The 26,243-nt window shown below is 38.3% G+C and overlaps 1 protein-coding gene across 4 annotated transcripts in view; it reads left to right on the plus strand.

The window, feature by feature from the left end:
* The window catches only part of USP34 (ubiquitin specific peptidase 34), a 245,101-nt gene that overhangs the window by 23,724 nt on the left and 195,134 nt on the right, over window positions 1-26,243 (plus strand). For all 4 annotated transcript variants that reach the window (XM_081253585.1, XM_081253587.1, XM_081253586.1 and 1 more), the window contains one exon: window positions 19,788-19,875. In XM_081253585.1, coding sequence (XP_081109711.1) covers window positions 19,788-19,875 — 88 coding nt within the window. Of the gene's footprint in view, window positions 1-19,787; window positions 19,876-26,243 lie in introns of those variants that run through there.

A 26,243-nucleotide genomic window follows, 5' to 3' on the forward strand; every position in this document is an offset into this window, starting at 1 on the left:
TTTGGGTATATGGCATGCATTTTCTGGAATGAATGAGGCAAGCATGTCACTTCAAAGAAGACTGATGGTGTTAGTTGCCAGTGATAAAATTGAGCTTTCAAGAAAAAATTAAGATTTGGAAAACTTGTACCTGTCACTGTGAGTTTGACAGCTGCCCAAAACTTATGGATTTTTTTATGAGGTTGATGGAACTATTAATAATGATATGATTTTTTGATATTGTGTAATGAAATATGTTAACACTGGAAAGCTATACATAACTTAGTGAGCCAGTATTTTCCATATCATCAGTGCATGATGTTACAAAATCATTTATGGGCAAAAGGTCTATTCAGAGAGCAAGATATATCAGTGGATTTTAATGTAACAGTACTGAAAAGGTTTTAGATTTCACATTGCAACTTGTCTTTTAGAAATTAACACTCGGGGCTTCCCTGGTGGTACAGTGGTTAAGAATCTGCCTGCCAATGCAGGAGGCACGGGTTTGAGCCCTGGACCAGGAAGATCCTACATGCTGTGGAGTAACTAAGCCCATGCACCACAACTCCTGAAGCCCGCGCGCCTAGAGCCTGTGGTCTGTGACAAGAGAAGCCACCGCAATGAGAAGCCTGCGCACCGCAACGAAGAGTAGCCCCCACTCCCCACAACTAGAGAAAGCCTGCGCCCAGCAACAAAGACCCAACGCAGCCAAAAATAAATAAGAATAAAAATAAATTAATTTAAAAAAAATTAACACTCATTGAGTTTTGGTGTAATATTGAAGAATATCCAAAATTATCTGACAGGGCTGTTAAAATAGTCCTCTTATTTCCATGTTCAGATCTTTTAAGGATGGATTTTCTTTATTTGCTTTACTAAAACTATATGGCAGCATGTAGAATGCAGAAGCAGTTAATGAGAATCCAGCTGTTTTCTATTAAGCCAGACCCTAAAGATACTTTCAAAAATTTAAAACAGCGCCACTCAAGTCACTGATTTTTTTTTTTTTTGCGGTACGCGGGCCTCTCACTGTTGTGGCCTCTCCCGTTGCGGAGCACAGGCTCCGGATGCGCGGGCCCAGCGGCCATGGCTCACGGGCCCAGCCGCTCCGCGGCATGTGGGATCCTCCCAGACTGGGGCACGAACCCGCGTCCCCTGTATCGGCAGGCGGACTCTCAACCACTGCGCCACCAGGGAAGCCCTGATATTTTAAAAATGGAAAACAGGTAATGAATTTATCGTTTATAAACTAATGAATAAATATTCCTAAATTTTAATTCAAAATACAATAAATATTGATAAATATAGATCACTTAAACATAAGTTCTTTTAAGTTTTCAGTTTTTTTTTTTTTTTTTTTTTTTGCGGTACGCGGGACTCTCCGGTTGTGGAGCACAGGCTCCGGACGCACAGGCTCAGTGGCCATGGCTCACGGGCCCAGCCGCTCCACGGCATGTGGGATTCTTCTGGACCGGGGCACGAACCCGTGTCCCCTGCATCGTCAGGCGGACTCTCAACCACTGTGCCACCAGGGAAGCCCCAAGTTTTCAGTTTTTAAGCATGTGAAGGAGCCCTGAAAACAAAGTTTGAGAACTGCTGGGCTGCATAATCTTAAAATTTTCCCCTTCCTTATTCAGGGTTTTGTTACTCTCATCCCTTCGGTATGGAGATTACTCAGGGTTTAGTCCTTTGCTGTGTATATTATGAAGAGGTTGAAGTAAGGATTCAGTCTACCCCCATGACTTCATTATCTTTCAGAGTATATTTCTAGCACTAACTGATTTTCCAAGTGTCAGACCAATATCCTTAACTTAGTTCTAGACTTTTTTTTTTTTTTTGCGGTGTGCGGGCCTCTCACTGTTTTGGCCTCTCCCGTTGCGGAGCACAGGCTCCAGACGCGCAGGCTCAGCGGCCATGGCTCACGGGCCCAGCTGCTCTGCGGCATGCGGGATCCTCCCGGACCGGGGCATGAACCCGTGTCCCCTGCATTGGCAGGCGGACTCTCAACCGCTGCGCCACCAGCGAAGCCCCCTGGACATTTTTATTTAAGTATCCTTCATCCTCAAATTCAACAGAAGTGAAACAGTCCTTCCATCTTCTACTCATATTTGTTTTTGCTTGCTTTTTTACCTAAGTCTTGCTTAACTATGAATTTCTCACACTGGAATTTACTTTAGTATTTGTTCTACCTTCCGTACTTTAGAATGATGCCTCTGGAACTTTAATGTACATATGATCACCTGGAGATTTTCTTAAAAAGGCAGATTAATTCAAGCAGTCTGGAATTTTGCCTGAGAGTCTTCATTCTAAGAAAGCTTCCACATGATGCTGATGTTGTTGGTCTTTAGTACACACTGAGTAGCAAGGCCTTAGAATATGTTAATTCCATTTATTCTGTTCCTGTCTTTTATACTATTGTTATAGTGTATTTTAATTACTTATATTTTAAAAGTTCAATGGGACGTTATTGTCAAGTCAGTATTCATTTAGGTTTACCCACTTTTGTCCTTTCTGTTGCTGTTCATTTTCTTTTGCATCTCTGGGCTTTCATCTGGGATCATTTTTCTTTTAGAATTTCCTTTAGTGTGGTTCTGCTGTGGATGATCTTTCCCATATTTGCTTGTCTTTTAAAATGGAGATAAAATATATTTTCAGACAAGCAAACACTGAAATAGGGTATTGAATTACAGATTTGTAGGTGCTGTTGCTTCTTTCAGTAAGTCATTCCATTAAAAAAATTTTTGGCTTAAATAGTTTATACTGAGAATTCAGCCATCAGTTTTACTGTTGCTTCTTTAAAGGTAAGTTTTTTCTTCATCTGTCTGATTTTAAGATTTTCTCATTGTCTTAGGTCTTCAGCAGTTTTACTGTGATGTGTCCATGTCTCTTTTTGTATTTATTTGGGAACGATTCATTCTTGAATCTGGTTTGAGCTTTAAAAAGTTAGTTTTGTAAGCATTATTTCTTCAAGTATATGTCCTGCCTCATGATTTCATCACTTTTTGGAATTCCAGTTACATAAATGCTATATGTTTTTCATCATCTTCCTTCTCTCTTTTGCTCTTCTGTATTTTCCATTCTTTTGTCTTTTGTGTGTCTGTACTTCAGTCTAGATATTTATTTTTGACCTACCTTCCTTAAATTCTATGTAATCTAGTATTAAAGCCATGTATCGAGATCTTAATTCCAGTTATTGTATATTTTAATTCTAAAGCTTTTGATTCTCTTTTAATAGTTTTCACAACTTTGCTGAAATTCTTTATCTTAACATCTACTATCTTGAACATATTACTATTATAAAGTTCAGGTCTGATAACTAATTAATCTCATTTTTTTCTTACTTCCCCCCCCCTCTGTTTTGATTATGTGGTTTATGGTCTTGTTTTTTGGTATGCTTGATAAATTTTTTTTAACTTTGTCATAGAAAAACTTAGTCATGTGTAGAAGTAGGAAGGTTCATAGCAATGATATTTATGAATCACTCAATCAATAATTACTAGCTCATAGACAATTTTGTTTCATTTGTATCCTACTCATTCCCTTTCCCCCACCCACTGTATGATTTTCAAGCAAATCCAAGTATATTATATGTTACCTGTATACATTTCAGTATAGTTCTCTAAAAGACAAATACTTTAAAAATACATGACCACAATATCATCATTACAATTAAAAAATTAAGAGTAATGTAATACAAAACATCTAGTGGTCAAATTTCCCTCATAGTCTAAATTTTAAAAAGTTTTATTTAATTTTTCCTTTAAAATTTGAATCAAGGTTCAGATAAAGTCTATTGTAGTTGCTGATTCTTTTTTTTTTCCCCCGCTGCACAGCTTGCGGGATCTTAGCTCCCCGACAAGGGATTGAACCTGCACCCTCGGCAGTGAAAGCATGGAGTCCTAACCACTGGACTGCCAGGGAATTCCCAAACTCATTCATCTTGTAACTAGAAGTTTGTACCCTTTGACCAACATCGTCCCATTTCTTCCAACCCCCACTCTCCTGGCAACCACCATTCTACTCTCTTTTTCTGTGAGTTCAGCTTTTTAAGATTTCACGTATAAGTGAGACTATATAATGTTTATCTTTCTCTGACTTACTTCACTCAGCATAATGCCTTCAAGGTCCATCCGTGTTGTCACAGATAGCTGAATTTATTCTATTATATATATGTACCACAGCTTCCTTATCCATTCATCCATCAGTGGACATGTAGGTTGCTTCCATTTCTTGGCTTTTTGTTGTGAATAATGCTGCATTGACAATGGGGGTATAGATATCTCTTTGAGACAGTAATCCATTTCCTTTGGATATGTACCCATAAGTGGGGTTGCTAGATCATGTTCTATTTTTGCATTTTTTGAAGAACCTCCATACTGTTTTACACTGTGGCTGTACCAATTTACATTCCCACTTACAGTCCACCAGGGTTCTCTTTTCTCCAAATCATCAAAAACACTTGTTATCATTTGTCTTTTTTTTTTTTTTTTTTTTTTTTTTTACAGTATGCAGGCCTCTCCTTGTTGTGGCCTCTCCCGTTGTAGGGCTCCTGTAGGGCTCCGGACACACAGGCTCAGCAGCCATGGCTCACGGGCCTAGCCGCTCCGCGGCATGTGGGATCCTCCCGGACCGGGGCACGAACCCGTGTCCCCTGCATCGGCAGGCGGACTCTCAACCACTGCGCCACCAGGGAAGCCCTCATTGAACTTTTAAATGGTTTTGGGTAGTTGGACATTTTAACAATATTAATTCTTCTGCTTTGTGAACATAGGATATTTTTCCATTTATTTGTGTCTTCTTTAATTTCCTTCATCATTTTCTTATAGTTTTCACCTTCTTGCTTAAGTTTACTTCTAAGTATTTATTATTTTTGATGCTATTGTAAATGGGATTGTTTTCTTTCTTTTTCAGGTAGTTCATTGTTAGTGTATTGAAATGTAACTGATTATGTTGATATTGTATTCTGCAACTTTACTGGATTTGTTTATTTAGTTTTTTGTTTGTTTTTGGTGGAGTCTTTAGGATTTTTTTATATATGAGATCATGTCATCTACAAACATGATACTCATCTCACGTATGAATCCCACTTGATGATGGTATATAATCCTTTTAATGCGCTGTTGAATTTGGTTTGCTAATATATATATATATATTTTTTGCACGGTATGTGGGCCTCTCACTGTTGTGGCCTCTCCCGTTGTGGAGCACAGGCTCTGGACGCGCAGGCTCAATGGCCATGGCTCATGGGCCCAGCCGCTCTGCGGCATGTGGTCTTCCCAGACTGGGGCACGAACCTGTGTCCCCTGCATCGGCAGGTGGACTCTCAACCACTGTGCCACCAGGGAAGCCCTCTTCAGTTTTTTTTTAAGGGTTTGAAAAGGATTGGTGTTAATTATTCTTTAAATGTTTGGTAGAATTCACCTGTGAAACCATCTGGTCCTTAGCTTTTCTTTGTTGGGAGGTTTTGATTACTAATTCAATTCCCTTACTCATTATTGGTCTGTTCACATTTTCTGTTTCTTCGTGATTCAGTCTTTGTAGGTTGTATGTTTCTAGATATTTATCCAATTTTCTAGGTTGTCTAATTTGTTGGCTTATAATTGTTTATAGTAGTCTCTTAAGATCCATCAGTTGTAATACCTCAGTTGTCTCCTCTTTCATTTCTGATTTTGAGTGCTTTCTCTTCTTTTCTTAGTCTAGCTAAGGATTTGTCCTTTTTTTTTTTTTTTAATCTTCTCAAAGAACCAGCTTTTAGTTTCATGGATTTTTTTCCTATTGTTTTCCAAGTTTCTGTTTCCTTTATTTCTGTTCTGATGTTTGTTATTTTCTTACTTCAGCTAACTTTGGGCTTAGTTTGTTCTTTTTCTGGGCTTAGTTTGTTCTTTTTCTAGTTTCTTGAGGTGTAAAGTTAGGTAGTTTATTTGAGGGTTTTTCCCCCCCTTAACATAACATTTATCTCTGTAAGTTTCCCTCTTAGAACTATGTTTGCTGCATTCCCTAAGTTTTGGTATGTTGCATTTCCACTTTTGTCTCAAGATATTTTTTGATTTTCCTTTTGACTACTTTGACTCATTGGTTGTTCATACATATGTTGTATATTTTATTTTTAAAAAATATTTATTTATTTGTCTGTGCCAAATCTTGGTCACAGCACGCAGGATCTTTAGTTGTGGTATGTGGGCTCCTTTTTTTTGAGTTGCGGCATGTGGGACCTTTTTAGTTGTGGCATGTGGGATCTTTAGTTGCGGCTTGCAAACTCTTAGCTGTGGCATGTGGGATCTAGTTCCCTGACCAAGGATCAAACCTGGGCCCCCTGCATTGGAAGCGCAGAGTATTAGCCACTGGACCACCAGGAAAGTCCCCGTATGTTGTTTAATATCCAAGTATTTGGGAATTTTCCAGCTGTCCTCCTGTTTCTCATCTCTGTTTTATACCATTGTGGTTTGAAAAGATAATTGGTATGATTTCTGTCTTCTTAAATTTGCTAAGACTTCTTTTTTGACCTAACATGTGACCTGGAGAATGTTCCATATGTGCTTGAGGAGAATGTGTGTTCTGCTGTTGGATGGAATGTTCTGTGTATGTCTGTTAGGCTCATTTGTTGTAAAGTATAGTTCAAGTTCATTGTTTTCTTGTTGATCTTCTGTCTGATCTATCCATTGCTGAAAGTGGGATATTGAAGTTTCTTACTATTTTTGTATTATTTCTCTCTTTGGATCTGTTAGTGTGTGCTTAATATATTTAGATACTCTGATGGGTGCATATATATTTGCTGTTTTTGTATTCTCTTGATAAATTCACCTCTTCATCATCATAAAATGACCTTCTTTATCTTCTGTTACAGCCTTAGGCTTAAAGTGTATTTTGTGTGGTATAAATACAGCTATTCCTTCTTTCTTTTTGTTTCCATTTGCATGGAATATATTCTTCCATCCCTTCACTTTGAATCTGTGTGTGTCCTTAAAGTTGTAGTGAGTCTCTTTCATGCCACATCTAGTTGGATCCTGTATTTTTTAAAAATTTTATTTATTTTATTTTTGGCTCTATTGTGTGTTCATTCCTGTATGCGGGATTTCTCTAGTTGTGGCGAGCAGGAGCTATTCTTCGTTGCAGTGCATGTACCTCTCATTGTGGTGGCTTCTCGTTGCACAGCACAGGCCCTAGGGCACATGGGCTTCAGTAGTTGTGGCATGCGGGCTCAGTAGTTGTGGCTTGCGGGCTCTAGAACGCAGGCTCAGTAGTTGTGGTACACGGGCTTAGTTACACTGTGGCATGTGGGATCTTCCTGGACCAGGGATCGAACCCGTGTCCCCTGCATTGGCAGGCAGATTCTTAACCACTGCGCCACCAGGGAAGTCCCCCTTTTTTTTTTCTAAATCTGTGCAGCCGGACAGTGCCTTATTTTTTTTGAATTTTATTTATTTTTTTATACAGTAGGTTCTTATTAGTTATCCTTTTATACGTATTAGTGTATATATGTCAATCCCAATCTCCCAATTCATCACCACCACCACCCCGCCCCCACCACTTGCCCCTGGACAGTGCCTTTGACTGGAGAATTTATTTACATTTAAAGTGATCATTGATAGGTAAAAACTGAGTGCTGCCATTTTATTGTTTTCTTGCTGTTTTATCATTTCGTTTTTCCTTTTATCCTCTCACTGTCTTCCTTTGTGAACTGATGGTTTCCTTAGTGGTATGCTTTGATTTCTTTGTCTTTTGAATATCTACTGTAGGTTTTTGCTTTGTGGTTACCACGATACTTAAGTAAAACATTTTACAGATACAGTAGTGCATTTTAAACTTATAACAACTTTGCATAGAAAAACTCTACTCTTTTAGTCTTGCTCCCAATTTTTTGTTTTTGATGTCACAATTTACATCTTTTTATATTGCGTGTCCATTAACAAATTATTTTAGCTATATTTATTTTTAGTAGTTTTGCCATTTAACCTTTATGCTAGAGTTAACTGATTGACATACCACTGTATTATGGTAAAAGCCTTCATTTCAGAAGGACAACTTTTCCGGGTATTCTTGGTTGGCAGTTTTTTTCTTTCAGCACTTTGAATATATCATCCCATTCTTACTGGACTTGTAAAATTTCTGCTAAAAAATGTACTGATAGCTTTATGGGGGTTCCTGTGTGAGGAAATTTTTTTTCTCTTTCAGGTAGTTTGATTGTAATATGTATTGGAGAAGATCTTTTTGAGTTGAACTTTTTGGGAAACTATAAGCTTTATGAACTTGGATGTCCAGATATCTTTACAGATTTGGGAAGTTCTCAGCTATTATTTCTGGAAATAAATTGCCATTTCTTTTCCCCTCGTTTTTCCTTCTGGGACTCCAGTAATGCATATATTGTTTCTCTTAATTGAATCCCAGTTTCTGTGGGCTTCCTTCACTCTTTCTCATTCTCTTTTATCCTTAAACTTTATTTATTTATTTATTTATTTATTTGCAGTACGCGGGCCTCTCACTGTTGTGGCCTCTCCCGTTGCGGAGCACAGGCTCTGGACGCGCAGGCTCAGCGGCCATGGCTCATGGGCCCAGCCGCTCCGTGGCACGTGGGACCTTCCTGGATTGGGGCATGAATCCATGTCCCCTGCAACGGCAGGCGGACTCTCAACCACTGCGCCACCAGGGAAGCCCTCTCATTCTTTTTTCTTTGTTCTCCTCTGATAATTTCAGTTGACTTGTCTTCCACTTCATAGATTCTTTCTTCTTCTTGATCAAGTCTGCTGTTGATGCTTCTTGTCACATTTTTATTTCATTTATTGTACTATTTTTTTAAGCCACATTCCTTTTATTTTATAATTAAATAACTTATTTATCTTTGCATTGGGTCTTCGTTGCTGCGCACAGGCTTTCTCTAGTTGTGGTGAGCGGGGGCTACTGTTCATTGCGGTGTGTAGGCTTCTCATTGTGGTGGCTTCTCTTGTTGCGGAGCACGGGCTCTAGGCACGTGGGCTTCAGTAGTTGTGGCACATGGGCTCTGTAGTTGTGGCTCACGGGCTCTAGAGCGCAGGCTCAGTAGTTGTGGCGCACGGGCTTAGTTGCTCTGCGGCATATGGGATCTTCCTAGACCAGGGATTGAACCTGTGTTCCCTGCATTGGCAGGCGGATTCTTATCCACTGTGCCACCAGGGAAGTCCTCTCATTCATTGTATTTTTTAGTTCTGGAATTTCTGCTTGGTTCTGTTTTGTAATTTCCCTTTTTTTAACTTAGCATTTTGTTTGTGTATTTTTCTGATTTCATTGAATTGTTTTTTTGTATTTTTTTTGTAGCTCACTGGTCGTCCTTAAAACAACTTCTTTGAATTATTTATTGGACAAATTGCAGATCTCCATTTTCTTGGAATTGGTTATTTGAAAATTATTGTGTTCTGTTAGTGGTTTAATGTCACCTTGATTTTTTATGTTCCATGATGTCTTGAATTGCTGTTTTTGCATGTGGAGAAGCAGTCATCTCCTCCAGTTTTTACTGACTGACTTTGGGAGAGACATATCTTCTGATAGCCCTGTTAAGAATTGTGAGCCTAGGGCTTCCCTGGTGGCTCAGTGGTTAAGAATCCACCTTCCAGTGCAGGGGACACACAGGTTCAAGCCCTGGTCCGGGAAGATCCCACATGCCGTGGAGTAATTAAGCCCTTGCACCACAACTACTGAGCCTGCGCTCTCGAGCCCACGTGCCGCAACTACTGAGGCCTACATGCCTAGAGCCCGTGTCCCACAACAAGAGAAGTTGCTGCAATGAGAAGCCTGCGTACTGCAACGAAGAGCAGCCCCGGCTCGGTGCAACTAAAGAAAGCCCGTGCGCAGCACGAAGACCCAACACAGCTGTAAATAAATAAATGAACGAATGAATGGATTCTGAATCTTTCTCAGACCTTTATTGATTGATTGCATTGAGTCTTTATTGCTGCGCTTGGGCTTTCTCTCATTACAGTGAGCAGGGACTACTCTTCATTGCAGTGTGTGGGCTTCTCATTGTGGTGGCTTCTCTTGTTGCGGAGCACGGGCTCTAGGCGCACAGGCTTCAGTAGTTACGGCACACGGGCTTATTAGCTGTGGCTCATGGGCTCTAGAGTGCAGGCTCAGCAGTTGTGGCGCACAGGCTTAGTTGCTCCACGGCATGTGGGATCTTCCCAGACCAGAGCCTGAACCCATGTTCCCTGCATTGACAGGTGGATTCTTAACCACTGCTCCACCAGGGAAGTCCATCTCAGACCTTTTTTTTTTTTTTTTTGTGGTACACGTGCCTCTCACTGCTGTGGCCTCTCCTGTTGCGGAACACAGGCTCCGGACGCGCAGGCTCAGCGGCTGTGGCTCGTGGGCCCAGCTGCTCCACGGCATGTGGGATCTTCCCAGACCGGGGCATGAACCCGTGTCCTCAGCATCGGCAGGCGGACTCTCAACCACTGTGCCACCAGGGAAGCCCCATCTCAGACCTTTTTTAACGGATATGTCTGCTCCTCATTTCTTGTTCTGTTTTGGAGGGTAATTCTAAGATTGTTGCTGTCTCCTGATCATATAAAGCCAGGTTGAGGGCTGACAGTCTCTCATGTGCTTTTCCTACAGCAGTGCTGAATTCTCAAGTTTGTGTACTTTCTCCCACTTTTGCAGAGTCTGGACAGCTTTTTGCACATGTTGTTAATTGTGAAGGTTTGCTTTTGCTGCCCTTAGGGGTGCAGACAAGGAGCCATCCACAGGGTGGGAGTGTGTGTGTGTGAGGTACATGGAGAGTTGGGGGTTCTTATGTGGGGTTGGGGGCATCCTCAGACAAGATCTTTCTTAGCACTGTGCTGTGCTGCCTTGGGAGAAGTGTGTCACGGGTAAAGTGAAACTGTTCCTCTTATTCTCTTCAGTGTGTCCAGTCTTGGATTTTATTTTATTTTATTTTATTTTATTTTTTGCTTTGGAAATTCTCTGCCGTACTCCCAGACTTCCACGAAGGCAGTGTTGTCCATGGTGATTGTCAACATCAGTGTTCTTTGGGAGGAAGATGGTAGAAAACTTACATTTTGCTATTTTGATGACATCACTCTCTGCTGATGTACTTTATACGACCAAAGCTTAGATTTTTTTTTGTATAACTTTATTAAAATGGAAATAAACTTTATGTGCTATGTGTATGTGACATTTTTTTCATTTACTATATCACTATAAGTTATCTGTGTTGCTTATTAGTATATTAGAAGTCTGTTGCTTTTTATAGTTGAATAGAAAACTATAATTTTTTTTTAATCAGTCCACTCTTTGGACAGGTGGTTTGTTTCTAGTTTGAGGCTGCTTGAATAATTTGTTTTGTTTATTTTGCTTTTTGTTTTTGTTTGTTTTGTTTTGCTTGGTTGGTTATATGCCTGGACTAATTTTATAGATTCTGGCTGCCCTGCTGTTTATAGTCACTGACATGTGTTTTTTTTTTTTAATACATAATTCTTATCCTTTTTTGTTCTTACTATTTATCTGTTGAAGAAACTACTGATTCCATGGATCATTTAGCCCATAAAGGTTTTTTGTTTTGGATGTTGCTTATTGTATCCTTGTGGAATTACTGAACATGTTTTTCTGTCTCCTTTATTTCTGTAATTTGATTATTAGATTTAGAGGCTAGATCAGATTTCGATTAGATTTCTTGGCAAGACTTTTATAGAATGTGTTGTATTCTTCCATCAGAGGGCAAAAAAATGTCACGTTGTTGCTTTTTTTGTAATGCCAGCAACCATTGCCTAGATCTTTTATTTCATTTGTAGTTGCAAAATGGTGATATTCTAATCCTGTCATTTTTCTTCATCAGCTGGTCTGTTGCTATAAGGAGAAACTTCCTTTTATTACCCATTTAGTTACTTTGAATTACCATTAGTACAGGAAGGCAGGATAAATGTCTCATTTTCCCCTTTTATTTACCAGTTTTCAAACAGTGAGTTCTTTAAAATTTTAACATTTGATTGGTAATTGGTCCTTTTTTTGAGGAACTTATAAAATTATGTAATTAAAAATAATGTTTTTGCCTTTATTCACCTAACTTTTGGGGGGGTTATTTCATATCAGTTTATAAAGAGCATTTCCCTCCACTTTTTTTTTTTCTGATGCATAGTTTTCCATTGTCAGGATGAATTTAACTTGTTTTCTATTGATAGGGTTATTTCCAGTCTTCTGGTATTAAGAACAATGCTAAGTTGAATATCAATGAGTGTTATTTTGGATGAGGGAAAATGTGTAGAAAATGATGCTTAAAATAATACTCAGAGTATCAGTGCATTCTTTTATTTATTTATTTATGTTTGTTTGTTTTTGGCTATGTTGGGTCTTCGTTGCTGCACGTGGGCTTTCTCTAGTTGCGGCGAGCAGGGGGTGGCTCTTTGTTGTGCTGTGCAGGCTTCTCATTGCGGTGGCTTCTCTTGTTGCGGAGCACAGGCTCTAGGCGCCCGGGCTTCAGTAGTTGTGACATGTGGGCTCATTAATTGCGGCTCACAGACTCTAGAGCACAGGCTTAAGTAGTTGTGGCACACGGGCTTAGTTGCTCCATGGCATGTTGGATCTTCCTGGACCAGGGCTCGAACCCATGTTCCCTGCATTGGCAGGCAGATTCTTAACCACTGCGCCACCAGGGAAGCCCAGTGCATTTTTGATTTTGATAAATATTGTCAAATTGTTTTTACTGATGTATGAAAGCACTTGTTTTCTCTTGAGTTGATCAACACTAGGTATTATTTAAACTTTTTGCAAACCTGGTAAGAAAAATATAGTGTTTCAGTGCTATGTTTGAACCCCATGTGTATCATTTTTTCTTTTTTTAATCCCTTTTTTCTTCAGTTTTTCTTTTCCAATATGTTTTTTGAACTCAGAGATTACTCTTTCGTAAAGACTTTTCCTGGCTTGTAGTTCCTTTGAAGTTGGTGTTTTTGTTGTTTTTATGTGTAATTGAACTTTTTATATGCTCAGATGTATCAATTTAAAACACTTTAAGAATGCCAGTCTTTGTTTCTGCCATCTTCTATGTTGTTATCTAGTGTTTCAGTTGGCTTTAAAGACTCCCAGACTACAGACAGCACCTGACTCATGACAGTTTGACTTACAACTTTTCAACTTTCTGATGGTGAGAAAGTGATATACATGCACTGGAAACTGTACTTTGAATTTTGAATTTTGGTCTTTTCCTGGGCTAGTGATATGGGTATGATACCCTTGGCTTAAGGATGGACAGCAGCAGTAAGCTGTAGCTCTCAGTCAGCCTTGCTCTCAGTCAACTTTGCAGTCATGAGGGTAAACAGCTGATTCACTTAGCTATTCTGTACCCATAGGTCCATTCTGTTTTTCCCTTTAAGTACAGTATTTAATAAATTGCATGAGATATTCAACACTTTACTATAAAACAGGCTTCGTGTTAGATGATTTTATCCAGCTGTAGGCTGATGGAAGTGTTCTGAGTGTACTTATTGTAGGCTAGGCTAAGCTGTGATGTTTGGTAGGTTAGGTGTAATAAATGCATTTTCACAATTTATGGTATTTTCAACTTAAAATGAGTTTATCGGGATGTAATTCCATTGTAAGTTGAGAAATAGCTGTAATAAGTATTTTATTTTGTTAATATTTTGTCAGTTTGTTTATTTAGGTTTACCCATGTATTTATTTCCTTCTTTACCATATTTTTCTTTCTTCTTGCTCTTAGATTCTTTGCCTTTTTCTTTTTTTTCCTTTTGAGGAAGCTCTTAATCTTTTTAAAATTTGATTTTCTATTCATGGCTTATCAATGATAAGCATATCCATTTGTCCAGAGTTTTATTTCACCCTTCTTCTTGAGGTCTACCCTGGGTATCAAATTCTAGGTTGAGGTTTACTTGGGTGTAAAATTCTAGATTGGCCATTTTAACTTTTTGAAGATTTTATTCTATTCTTTCAGTCAGAAGTCTGCCTCTCAGAATCTGTATTATTATTACTCTGTGTAGTCTTTTTTTTCTTTGAAGCTTTTACTAAAACTTTCTATGACAAATTTCTAATATATGCAAAAGAATAATATACTTACGGTATTAAAAGGTGAAATTTGTCTGGCAGTAGTTCATCCAAGTTCATAACCATGTAGTACCTTTCTTTAATTGGCTTATATTCACTTAATTGGCCCTTTGAATAGTCTTTTAAATGTGTTTGTAACTCTAGGTCAAGTAGTAGATCATTTAACATTTTACCTTCAAGACAACAGGTCTTAAAGTATTCATGCTTTATCAATGTTGATAGAATTTTCTGACAGCATCTTGTTACATTATTTAGTGAATCAATCAAGCCTTATATATATTAGCTGCTTCAACAGCTTTATTTTATTTTCTCATTCTCTTATTTAGCAGTTATCTAGTACACTATGTTTCTCTCTCTCAATTCTTCTTTTGCACATGATGATCCTTCTGACTAGGATTCCATCCCCTGTGGGCTTCTTTGTCATCACTCCCTCCTTCCTATTCCTTTCCTGCTGTCCTTCTTGCTTCCCTATTTACTAACTTCTGTCTTTCAGTTAGTTGTTATTTCTTTTAGGGAACTTTCCTTCATCCTTTCCAAGACTGTGTTTCCATGTCCTGCTTACTAGGTTAAAAAAAAAAGAGTTGCAAAGAATTGATGCTGAGTTGTTTAAAAAAAGTTCTCTTGAACTAGGTATTGTTCAAACAGATTGGGAAGTTTTTAAAAAAGTCTAGAAAGTGTTCTGTATTTAGATTGCTCTGCAACTTGAGTAAGTGTTTAAACTACTGTAATAGAATGCTGGAATGGAAATGATAGCCAATGCACTGCTTTTGTTTCTTTTGAAATATACGATGCAGAACTCCAGTCAGTGGACTGAAACCCTAAGAAACGGCCCTATGTCAGAAGACTGGTGAATGTGTATTAATAAGTTTTAAAATCAAGCATTAGTCTCGTAATTTCTGTATACCCAAGGAACAACTCATGCTAGGAGTGCTGGCTAGTACTGGTCCCCTGGAGCTGTTTGCACTTATTTTAGCCATTTTACCCACCTAGGTGGGTCTCAGTGGCTAACCTTGGTGCTGGCCAGGGTTCTGGATAGGGCCCAGGTTCTTGTAATTCCTGTTCTTTTGGGACTTTGCTGATAAGAAGTTATGTGAGGTTGTGTTCAGCACCTTTGGCTTGGTGAGCGGTCATGAATTTTTTCATCTGATGAGTTGTGAGATTGTATATGAGAATACTTACCCTTTACTTGGGGTAAGATCCAGGTCATGACTACTAATGGTTTCTCAGTAGACTCCTGGGTTATGCCTCCTGTCCTCTCATGTTTCCTTTTGGGGTTATGCTTGCCATCATACTATCGTACTGTTCATTTCTGATCTTGAAGTTTTTATGAGCATTTTCTTCTTTTTAAATTTAAGTGACAAGAACCATTTACTTTTCACCCTATTTCCACCCTTCTACCTCACGCATTGTGTCAGTTGGGTACATTTCTTTCAGTTACTGAATTTCCTTTTCTTGCTTTTGGGGGATGGCATCTCTGGCACCCAGGTATTACCCAGCCTTAATGTTTCCAATTCCACTTTGATTTCTTCTCTTGGGCTGTATTTGGTATTCTTTAGATCTATGTGACAATTCCTCCACCTTGCTCTTTTCCCAGTCCAGGTAGTTGGCCCTTTAGAGTTGGAATTACAGTTCCTCTTCTATAGGAAATAGGTGGAAAGATTTCTTGAACTTGCCTTCCTCCCTTCTTCCTTTATTTGTCTATATTATACTGTGGACTTTAATGGATCTTTGATTTGTAATGATCAGTGGCTTCTTTTAAACTGCAGTGTGGGGTACTCTCTCCCTTTTTAAAAATTAATTAAACATTCTTAAAATTGTAAAAAACACAACAAATTTTCTCATCTTCATCATCTTTTAAAGTTACTGAAGTATAGTTCATTTACAGTGTTGTGTTAGTTCCTGGTGTACACAGAGTGATTCAGTTATACATATATATTCTTTTTCATATTCTTTTTCAGTGTAGGTTATTACAAGATACTGAATACAGTTCCCTCTACTGTACAGTAGGACCTCGTTTATCTCATCTTAACCATTTTTTTTTTTTTTTTTTTTTTTTGCGGTACGCGGGCCTCTCACTGTTGTGGCCTCTCCCGTTGCGGAGCACAGGCTCTGGACGCGCAGGCTGAGTGGCCATGGCTCACGGGCCCAGCCACTCCGCAGCATGTGGGATCTTCCCTGACCGGGGCACGAACCTGTGTTCCCTGCATCGGCAGGCGGACTCTCAAGCACTGTGCCACCAGGGAAGCCCTCATCTTAAGCATTTTTAAGTGTACAATTCAGTAGTGTTAAGAATATTCACATTGTTGGGACTTCCCTGGTGGTTCAGTGGGTAGGACTCTGTGCTCCCAATGCAGGGATGCAGGTTCGATCCCTGGTCGGGCAACTAGATCCCGCATGCATGCCACAACGAAGATCCCGCGTGCTGCAACTAAGACCCAGCACAGCCAAAATAAATAAATATTTTTAAAAAAAGAATATTCACATTGTTATGCAACAGATCTTCAGAACTTTTTCATCTTGAAAACTAAAACTCTGTACCCATTAAACAACTCCTCATTTCTCTCTCCCCCTGACAACCACCATGCTACTTTGTTTCTATGGATTTGATTACTCAAGATATCTCATTTAAGTAGAATCATACAGTATTTTGTCTTTTTGTGACTTACTTTTTGTGGCTTATTTACTTAACATGATGTTCTCAAGGTTCATTCATTTTGTAGCATGTGATGGGATTTCCTTCCTTTTTAAGGCTGAATAACATTCCTCTGTATGTATACACCACTTTTTGTTTATTCATCTCTCTGTGTACATTTGGGTTACTTATGTCTCTTGCCGATTGTGAATAATGCTGCTGTGAACATAGGTGTACAGATATCTCTTCGAGGTTCTGCTTTCAATTCTTTTTTCATATATATACCGAAAAGTGGGATTGCTGAATCATATGGTAATTCTTTTTAAAATGTTTTGAGGAACTGCTGTATTCTTTTCAATAGTAATTGCACCAATTATTATTCCCACCAACAGTGCTCAAGGGTTTCAGTTTCTACATATCCTCATCTATACTTGTTAGTTTATGATTTTTTTTTAACAGTAGCCATCCTAAGGGGTGTGAAGTGATATCTCATTGTGGTTTTTATTTGTGTACTTAGTTTTGAAATCATGAAATTTGAGTCTTCCAACTTTGTTCTTGTTTTTCAAGATTGTTTTGGTTATTTGGGGTCCCTTGAAATTCCATACAAGTTTAAGGGTAGAATTTTCCATTTCTGCAAAAACGTTGGGATTTTGGTAGGGATCGTATTGACTCTGTAGATCACTTCGGACGTTACTGACATTTAACGATGTTAAATGTTCCATGAATATGAGATTTGTTCCTATTTATTTGTACCTGATATCTTTCAGCAACTTATTGTAGTTGTCAGTTTTCAAGTCTTTCACCTCCCTGGTTTAGTTTATTCCTAAGTTTTTTATTCTTCTTGATGCCTGTGTTCTTAATTTACTTTTCAGATTGTTCATTGTTAGTATATAGAAATGCAGTGGATTTCTATGCGTTGGCTTTGTGTCCTGTCACTTTACTGAAATCATTTATTCTAACAGTTGTGTGTGTGTGTTTGTGTGGACTATAGCATTTCCTACATATAAAGTCATGCCACCCATGAACAGAGGTAATTTTAGTACTTCCTTTCCAATTTCTTCTTCTTGCGTAATTGCTCTGACTAGAACTTCCAGTACTGTGTTGAATAGAAGTTGTGAAAGCAGCTACTTTGTCTTGATCCTGATCATAGAAGACAAGCTTTCAGTCTTTCACTATTGAGTATGATGTTTGCTGTCTGTCTGGGGAGGTCTATTTTGTCTGGCTCTGATAAGATGTACTTCCCTTCCCTTTCTGGTTATGGGGTAGATATAATGAAATAGTAAGCTTATGTTGGTGAGCAATTAATTAGGTTGCCAGGTGGGCCTCAGGTGGGGTACGTGTTTCTCACCACACATATGCGTTTCCCAGAATGTGTGCAATTTGTGTTTTGTGTTAGAGAAGGATATGATCCTTGCAACCACTCTGTTCCCTGTGTTTTCAGGCCGGGGAAGGAAAACTGTTACTGTGTACTGTGGTCTCGTCTTGATGAAATCACACAAGCCAAGAGCTTGCTTTTAGTAGTTACCTTATCTTATCCCCCACTACATCTTACTCCGTCATGGTTGCTAGGTTTTGTTGGGATCTTCTTCCTGATGGACATTAGTGTCTTTGGCTTCCAGGGCCGCCTCAGGTGCTGTTTACCTTGTTACCCATTTGTTTGGCATATACTCTTGCCCTGTGATTTTTCCTTCTCTCTCTGGCCAAGAGAATTTTTTTACCTGCCTTGGTCTAGTCAGTATTACCAGAGAGAAATCTTCCAACCTCCTACTTGGACTTCAAGCATTTCTGGAGCTGAGTAGGGGAAGAGTGCCGTAAGTCTCAACATGGAGTATATAGTCTGATCTAGAACAAGGTGAGGTTTTTTTTTTTTAAATGAAAAGCCATACGCAGTTGGTAAATAGAGGGATGATATTAATATAATGGAACATCTTAATGGTTCATATGGGATTTCCCCCATCACATTAATGTTTTATAGTGATTCATGCAAGCTTTCTTGTGATTAAAGAGAGGATCCTACTGGTACATGAGAAAACAGTAACAAAGCTGACATTCCTCAAAAATGCCTTCTTGTGCATACAGTGATTGGTTTATTGCCTTCAAGGACCCCTGTGTTTTCTACTTTGTAGAGCTGTGTGGAGAAGGAAGTAGGTGCCAAGTGATTAAAATGATGGAGCCATGAGAATGCTTATATTTAATGTTTAATTTTTTTTTTGGAAATGACCTTTATTAGAATTGAATGCCCTCAGGCACCTTCATATCAAAAGATGAAGCATTGAACCTCATGGTTTAAAGTTGCAGAAGATTGATTGACATTGGTTAGTGCAGATACCAATAGAGATTTAACTGTGCTAGTATTTTTAAAAATTTTAAATCAGACTAGTTATTGGTTTTGTCAGTATTCTGGTTATAAAGTTTCATAGGTTTTGAGTAGTCTGCTTCTAATGTTTTATTGTTAGTCTCATTTTCTTTATTGAAAGGTTTTATATCACATGAGGCTTCTCAGCAGTGCTTACATGACACAGTAGGAAATGCCTGTACAGAGAGATTAAATGTTTTCAGTATGATACCTCCTGGCTTTCAGCTACCTGATTGTGCAAAACCCAGCTCTCTCTGGTTCAACATCTCCAGAGAGGAAACATAGTCTTTTAGAGATCGTGTGTGTGTGTGTGTGTGTGTGTGTGTGTGTGTGTGCGTGTGTTGGGGGGGGTGAGGGGGGCAAGGAAGCGGGATGAGGGTTTGTCTAACTGCTTCTTAATAAGACTTTAATATTTTTTAGCCCCACTTGTATTCCTTCTTTTAGAAGTACTCAGTGTTTCTAATTCCTGAGCCTCTCTGAGACAAAGTTAGAATCAAATTGGTCAATAATTAACCAAGATTTATTTTCTTTAGTGAAAGCAAAAAAAAAAATTATTGGAAATATTTGTATTTGTAAACCTAGCTGTTTTTTTAAGTGTTGGCTTTTTTTTTTTTTTTTTTTTTTGGCCATGCCGTGTGGCATGTGGGGATCTTAGTTCCCCGGCTGGGGATTGAACCCATGCCTCCTGCAGTGGAAGCATGGAGTCTTAACCATTGGACCACCAGGGAAGTCCCTATTGGCTTTAATATTGGTTTGGCATTATTTATTCATAATTTAAAAGTTACTTTTTCTATTTTCTTTCAGTATCTGATATAGAAGGTGGTGATGGACTGCAGCTCAGAAAGGAACATACTCTCAAAATATTTGCTTATATCAATTCCTGGACACAGAGGTATGCATCTTTATGTATTTTGAAGAGTAACTTTGTCAGTTGTGTTTTGTTTTACATTTTTATTTTTTGTTTTTGGCCATGCCACACGGCTTGTGGGATCTTAGTTCCTTGACCAGGGTAGGAACCCATGCCCCCTGCAGTGAAAGCACAAAGTCCTAACCACTGGACCACTGGGGAATTCCCAGTTGTATTTTATTTGATTTTTTATTTATTTATTTTTGGCTGCGTTGGGTCTTCGTTGCTGCACGTGGGTTTTCTCTAGTTGTGGTGAGCGGGGACTACTTTTCGTTGCTGTGCACGGGCTTCTCATCGCAGTGGCTTCTCTTGTTGCAGAGCATGGGCTCTAGGCATGCGGGCTCAGTAGTTGTGGCTCGTGGGTTCTAGAGCACAGGCTCAGTAGTTTTGGTGCACGGGCTTAGTTGCTCGGTGGCATGTAGGATCTTCCCAGACCAGGGCTTCAACCCATGTCCCCTGCATTGGCAGGCGGATTCTTAACCACTGAGCCACCAGAGAAGCCCATAAATGAAATTTTGGTATGTACAGTTTTAGGCAGTAATTTGTAGGTTTCATTAGAATATCAAAGGATGTAGAGACCCTGCCTTTATATCATGCTGTTCCAGAATATAGTGATTAAGAGTAGTATGGCCTTGGAGCCAGATAGATGTGGCTTCCAGTCCTGCTTCATCATCTGTGTACTAGGTGATTATGGCAAGTTAGTTAACTTCTGTAAGCTCTTACTTCCTCATTTGTGAAATGAGTAATAAGCTACTACTATCTTCATGAGGTTGTGAAGAAACAAAATACTTAACATGGTATCTGACAAAAGAACTTAATAAATACCTATTTTAATTAAAATTGTTGAAACTTATTTTAGAAAATGAAATATATATTGAAGGGTACATAAGCTAAGGCATGGAAAGTCAAATTGGAAAATAGTGTGTAATATTTATAATTCTATTCACATGTTAGTAAGTATTAACAGTTTTTAGCTGATAGTAAAAAGTACCAAAAAGTAGAATGTTACACTCTTAATTGTTCATGCTGATAGAAGAGAGAAGTGACAATAAAATATACAGTTGGATTGCAGTGCTTTAGAGTAAAAATTTTTTGCCTGTTTCCCTGCTCTGCCCTCCCCCCATCCTGTTTCTCTCTAGGGCATCAAAAAATATTGTTGCCCAGATTAAGATTGTTGTTCTTGTAGGGGATAAAAAGCTAGTAATAAAGCACAGTTAATTTACAAAAGAAATTCTTAACTTGGTGGCCCATGACCATGGAAGGTCCATAAATGTACCTTAGTGCACGAATGGATCAGATCCATGACATCTCATACAAAATGTTCTTTGTAGGTTTTCTGGGAGAAAAGTGTTAACTTTCAAAAGATTATCAATAATCAAGAATCATTTTTTCTGATATGTTGGTTGACCAGAATATAGCTGAAGGAGAATGTTCACTTAAAAAACAATATGTTAAGAATTTAATATTTATAGAAATTTCAAAGGCTTTAATATTTTATAATTTTCCTTCTATGTAAAAGATATACTCATTGTGAAAGTCTTTTAGAAAATACAGAAAATCAAAGTTTAAAAAAAAAAATGCCATCACCCAGAGTAACAACTGGTAACTTTTTTTTGGTATAACCTTGGTGTGAGATTGGGAACAGTACAGTTTAAAATTTTACAAAAATGTGATTATAAAACTTGTATGCTTTATAATCTGATTTTTTTTCATGTGAACTATGATCAGTCTCTCTGTGTCATCAAATATTATGTCATCATTTTTATTAATAATTGCTGCATCACAGGAATATAGCTGCCACTTTGTTCGTAAGATTCAGGGAGTTAGTTATGTATGTTACTTTAACAGATTATCATTATTTTATTAATATTGGAATGGAAAATTGGAATGAAATGGGAGGAAAATGAATTCAGAGAATGGGGAGAGAATATTAGGAGAATAAATTAAAGAATATAAATTTTCAAAAGAGCATACATGGCTCTGAAAGGAATGTCGTGTATGATGAAGGCATTGATACCACACGGCAAAATCCTTGTTGGAATTGTTGCTGTTTTTTGTTTGACTTGTTTAAAGCCTATTACAAAACAGGCTTATGTTTTATATCTTGCAGATGCCTCAGTAGACATTTAAGGTTCCTCGTTGTCTTCATCCTGTCTACTTTTTACCTTTATTTCAGGATTTCTCCCCTGAAATAATTCTGAGTGCTAGCTAGGCGGAGGTTCTGTCAGATCTTTGTATTATCAGGCTAAAAATTACACCTTTCACACCTGTCATTTGTACTTAAAGTTTGAGGCTATTGCTTATTTTTATTGTTTTATTAAACTTTATTTTTTATAACAGTTTTAGACACTGTTGCTTTTGAACAGGTTAATGTATGTTCTCCACTCTTTAAGGGTCTACTTTATATTTTGGAATTAAGAAATTTGACCAGTGGAATATTGTTATTGACCACTATTCAAAGTAGTGTTTTTCAGAAATTAGCTCATAAATAAAAAAACTTTCGCCAAGGTTGGATACTGTATATGAACAGCCCTTTCATGTGTTCAGCAGTACCAGACCAGGAAAATGTTAGATCCATTGGAAGATTTGTTAGATGGAATTATGGAATCCAGGTTAAAATAATTTAATTTTGACATTTAGCTTCTTAGTGAATGTTAGTATTTTTATTAATTGAAGGTACATATTTTGTTAGTCATTTAGAAATTTTTATCATTGTGTGTTCTTAAATGTAAGCGTATTCCACTCAGATAGGCAGCATATAACTCTACTTAGGTAATAAAGTCTTATCAGGTGGGTAATAATGGAAAGGACTGAGAAGAAAATAGGATAAGCTCAGATAGTGAAAGGTAATGTATGATATTGGTGTACAAATACAGTATGTACAGAGTTTAAAAAATAAAATGGTAGGAAAAGGCCTATAATATAAAAGTCCATTGTCCCCATCTCCTCAGCCCCATTTCTGTTTTCAACTTTTTGAGATGTTGGTTTTGATATTAACTTTTATGTTCTGAAATAATAATATTATATTGCTGTTGCTTTATCTGTCAATTTTAGGTATAATCTGTGAACTCCTTTTCTGATATATAAAGATTTCATCCATTTACCCTTCCCTGTCCTCTCAATATAGTTACATCAGTTCTTGAGGTAGTTCTAAAAACAAAAATAATTGCTCAGTTATTAGCCAAAAAAGATTCTGTGGTTCATTTTATATTTTACAAGATATAAATTATTGTTTTTCTTTTGTTTTCATTCTTTGTTTCATAGAGTTTAGTGTCTTGTTCTTCATTTGATTAATTTTCTAGGTGTGGATCACTAATTTTTCCCAAACTCTCCAGCCCTTCTTAGTACTAGTTTTTACATTTTTATACATCATTAGGTGATCTGTTATTTTCTTACCTTCCCTCCATCTCCTTTGGCTTTTATCTTCCTACTCCAATCTGTATTGATTTCTCAGTAGGGTTACTGAAACAGCTATATTCTCTTCAGATCATCCTTGAAATTCTTTTGCTTTTCTATTATATTGGATCGCCAGTTCCCTGGATTCTATGCCATCTTTATTGGTTTACTTCTTTGTTTTGTTAGGATGACATCTTTTCTGAGAAAAGGTACATGGGAGACAAATGGTTTTTAGACCTTTCCGGCCTAAAAGAATGTCTCTTCTACCCTTACTTTTTTTTTTTTTTTTTTTTTTTTCGGTACGCCTCTCACTGTTGTGACCTCTCCCGTTGTGGAGCACAGGCTCCCGACACGCAGGCTCAGCTGCCATGGCTCACGGGCCTAGCTGCTCCGCAGCATGTGGGATCTTCCCAGACTGGGTCACGAACCCGTGTCCCCTGCATCAGCAGGCAGACTCTCAACCACTGTGCCACCAGGGAAGCCCCACCCTTACTTTTATTGATAACTTTTGTTGGATACAGAATTGATAGTAAATTATTTTCTCTCAGAACTAAAGTGTTATTCCATTGTATTTTATCTTCCAATATTACTTAGGAGAAAGTATGAGCTGTTTTTATTCCTGAGCTTTTTCTTGTCACTCTTTTCACTCTCCCTGAAAGCTTTTAGGATCTTTATCCCTCCTTGGCTTCAGAAATTTCATGAGGGTATGTTTTTTAATGGGTTTTCAGTTCTGAAAAAAATTTTTTTTTGTTTCATACTTTCCTCACCTCTGTATTTTCTGCTGTCTTCTTGGAAATATTATTAGTCAGATATTGTACCTCTTTGATTGATGGTTTTTCTTTTTTTTTTTTTTTTTTTTTTTTTTTTTTTTTTGCGGTATGCGGGCCTCTCACTGTTGTGGCCTCTCCCGCTGCGGAGCACAGGCTCCGGACGCGCAGGCCCAGCGGCCATGGCTCACGGGCCCAGCCGCTCCGCTGCATATGGGATCCTCCCAGACCGGGGCACGAACCCGCATCCCCTGCATCCGCAGGCGGACTCTCAACCACTGCGCCACCAGGGAGGCCCGATGGTTTTTCTTTTTCTTCCCATTATCTTTCTTTGTCTAGTCTACTTTCTGGGATATTTCTCCAGTTTTACCTCTGGACCTTCTATTGAATTTTACAAATTGCTGTAATTTTAATTGCTTTTAAAATTGTGAATGATATATATGCAAAAACTATATATAGTGCATATTTGTACGCATTAAATGGCTCTGTTTTTTAATTGGAATGCATTTTTTAATAGTATTCTTTGTTTCAGTAATCCAGTATCTTTCATGTCTCTGAGGATATAAATTAATTAAAACCTTTTTTCTTCCTGCATTTTATCTTCTTCCTCTAAATTTCTTCTTACTGTTTGCTTTGATCTGCCTTCAGTGATGCAGCTTTTCTTGAAAGTCTTATTATCCTTGGCTATCCTTTCATGGTTAAGAGAGGGCCACTGAAAAATGGATTGCAAGTTCTGTGTGAATGGAGCAGCTCAGATGTTGGCCTATACTGTATGATGGTAAAATGGTGAGCAGACTTTATTATAGGATAAATGGCCTTTCTCTTAGATTGTTCGTATTTTCCAAGTCTTTCCCCTTGAGATACATTGATCTGGTGGTTGGGCAGGTAAGGGTACTTGGGGAGGTTCACTATTCAGTCATAATTTTACTTAATTCTCTCACTTTCAGTTTCTTGTATCTCTGCCTTCTTCAGTATCTGATGTTCCTGAATTTATCTTGTTCATTTTATGTACAGGAAGAACTTCTTGTTTCCCTGGGTCAGGTAGGAATAGTATCCTTGCTGTCTGGAATGGGAACCTGCAGGGGTTTTTTTGTTTTGTTTTGTTTTTTTAAAAATGAATTAATTTATTTTTGGCTGCGTTGGGTCTTTGTTGCTGCGTGCAGGCTTTCTCTGGTTGTGGTGAGTGGGGGCTACTCTTCGTCGTGGTGCATGGGCTTCTCCTTGCGGTGGCTTCTCTTGTTGCAGAGTACAGGCTCTAGGCACACGGGTTTCAGTAGTTGTGGCACACGGGCTCAGTAGTTGTGGCTCGCGGGCTCTAGAGCGCAGGCTCAGTAGCTGTGGCACACGGGCCTAGTTGCTCCGTGGCATGTAGGATCTTCCCGGACCAGGGCTCGAACCTGTGTCCCCTGCATTGGCAGGCGGATTCTTAACCACTGTGCCACCAGGGAAGTCCCAAGCCTGCAGGTTTTAACAGTACCTTTCATTTAGTTCTGTTTTCTATTATGCTTCATTTCTGCCTTCAGAGGTATCTGAAGCTCTTTAGTCCTGCGCTTTTCCAGTGTTCTGTGGGGTGAATCTTTTTGCTGATATGTTCTTCTGTGACCCCTTCCAAGTTTGTTTATTCCACACTGTCACTTACTACTCCTCCCTTTTCTATCATCCAGAATTTCTTGTTGTCATCTTTTCTTCCATTATCTCTTTTATGACTTTTTTTCCTTTAGTATATTTGTAGTGTGATTTAAAACAGAGAAGAAATAAATTTGTTTGTAAAATCAGATTGGGCTTAACTGAAAGTGTTGTTTTTATTAAAAAAAAAAAATTCTTTCCCCTCCTTGCGTTGTGGGTGTGGATATAGAGAGAAATGCTATATTGAGAATTCAAATACCTAGACTTCTCAGAATTGAATATACAATAAAATGTAATTTACATAATATATAATTATTTTTAAAATGTGTGTGTGTGTGTGTGTGTGTGTGTCTTCACTTAGATTCTCAACTCTCCTTGAAGTTGTATGTTTGGGTCTGTAAGGACCTAGATCCAGTTTACCTGTTACTTTGTTCATATATCATTTTTGCCCTTTTTTTTTGTTTTTTGTTTTTGGCAGTACTGCATGGCTTGTGGGATTTTTGTTCCCCAACTAGGAATCGAACCCAGGCCCTCAGCAGTGAGACCATGGAGTCCTAACTACTG

The sequence above is a fragment of the Mesoplodon bidens genome, assembly GCF_964165515.1.
Source record: "Mesoplodon bidens genome assembly, chromosome: 14".
NCBI classification, from domain to species: Eukaryota; Metazoa; Chordata; class Mammalia; order Artiodactyla; family Ziphiidae; genus Mesoplodon; species Mesoplodon bidens.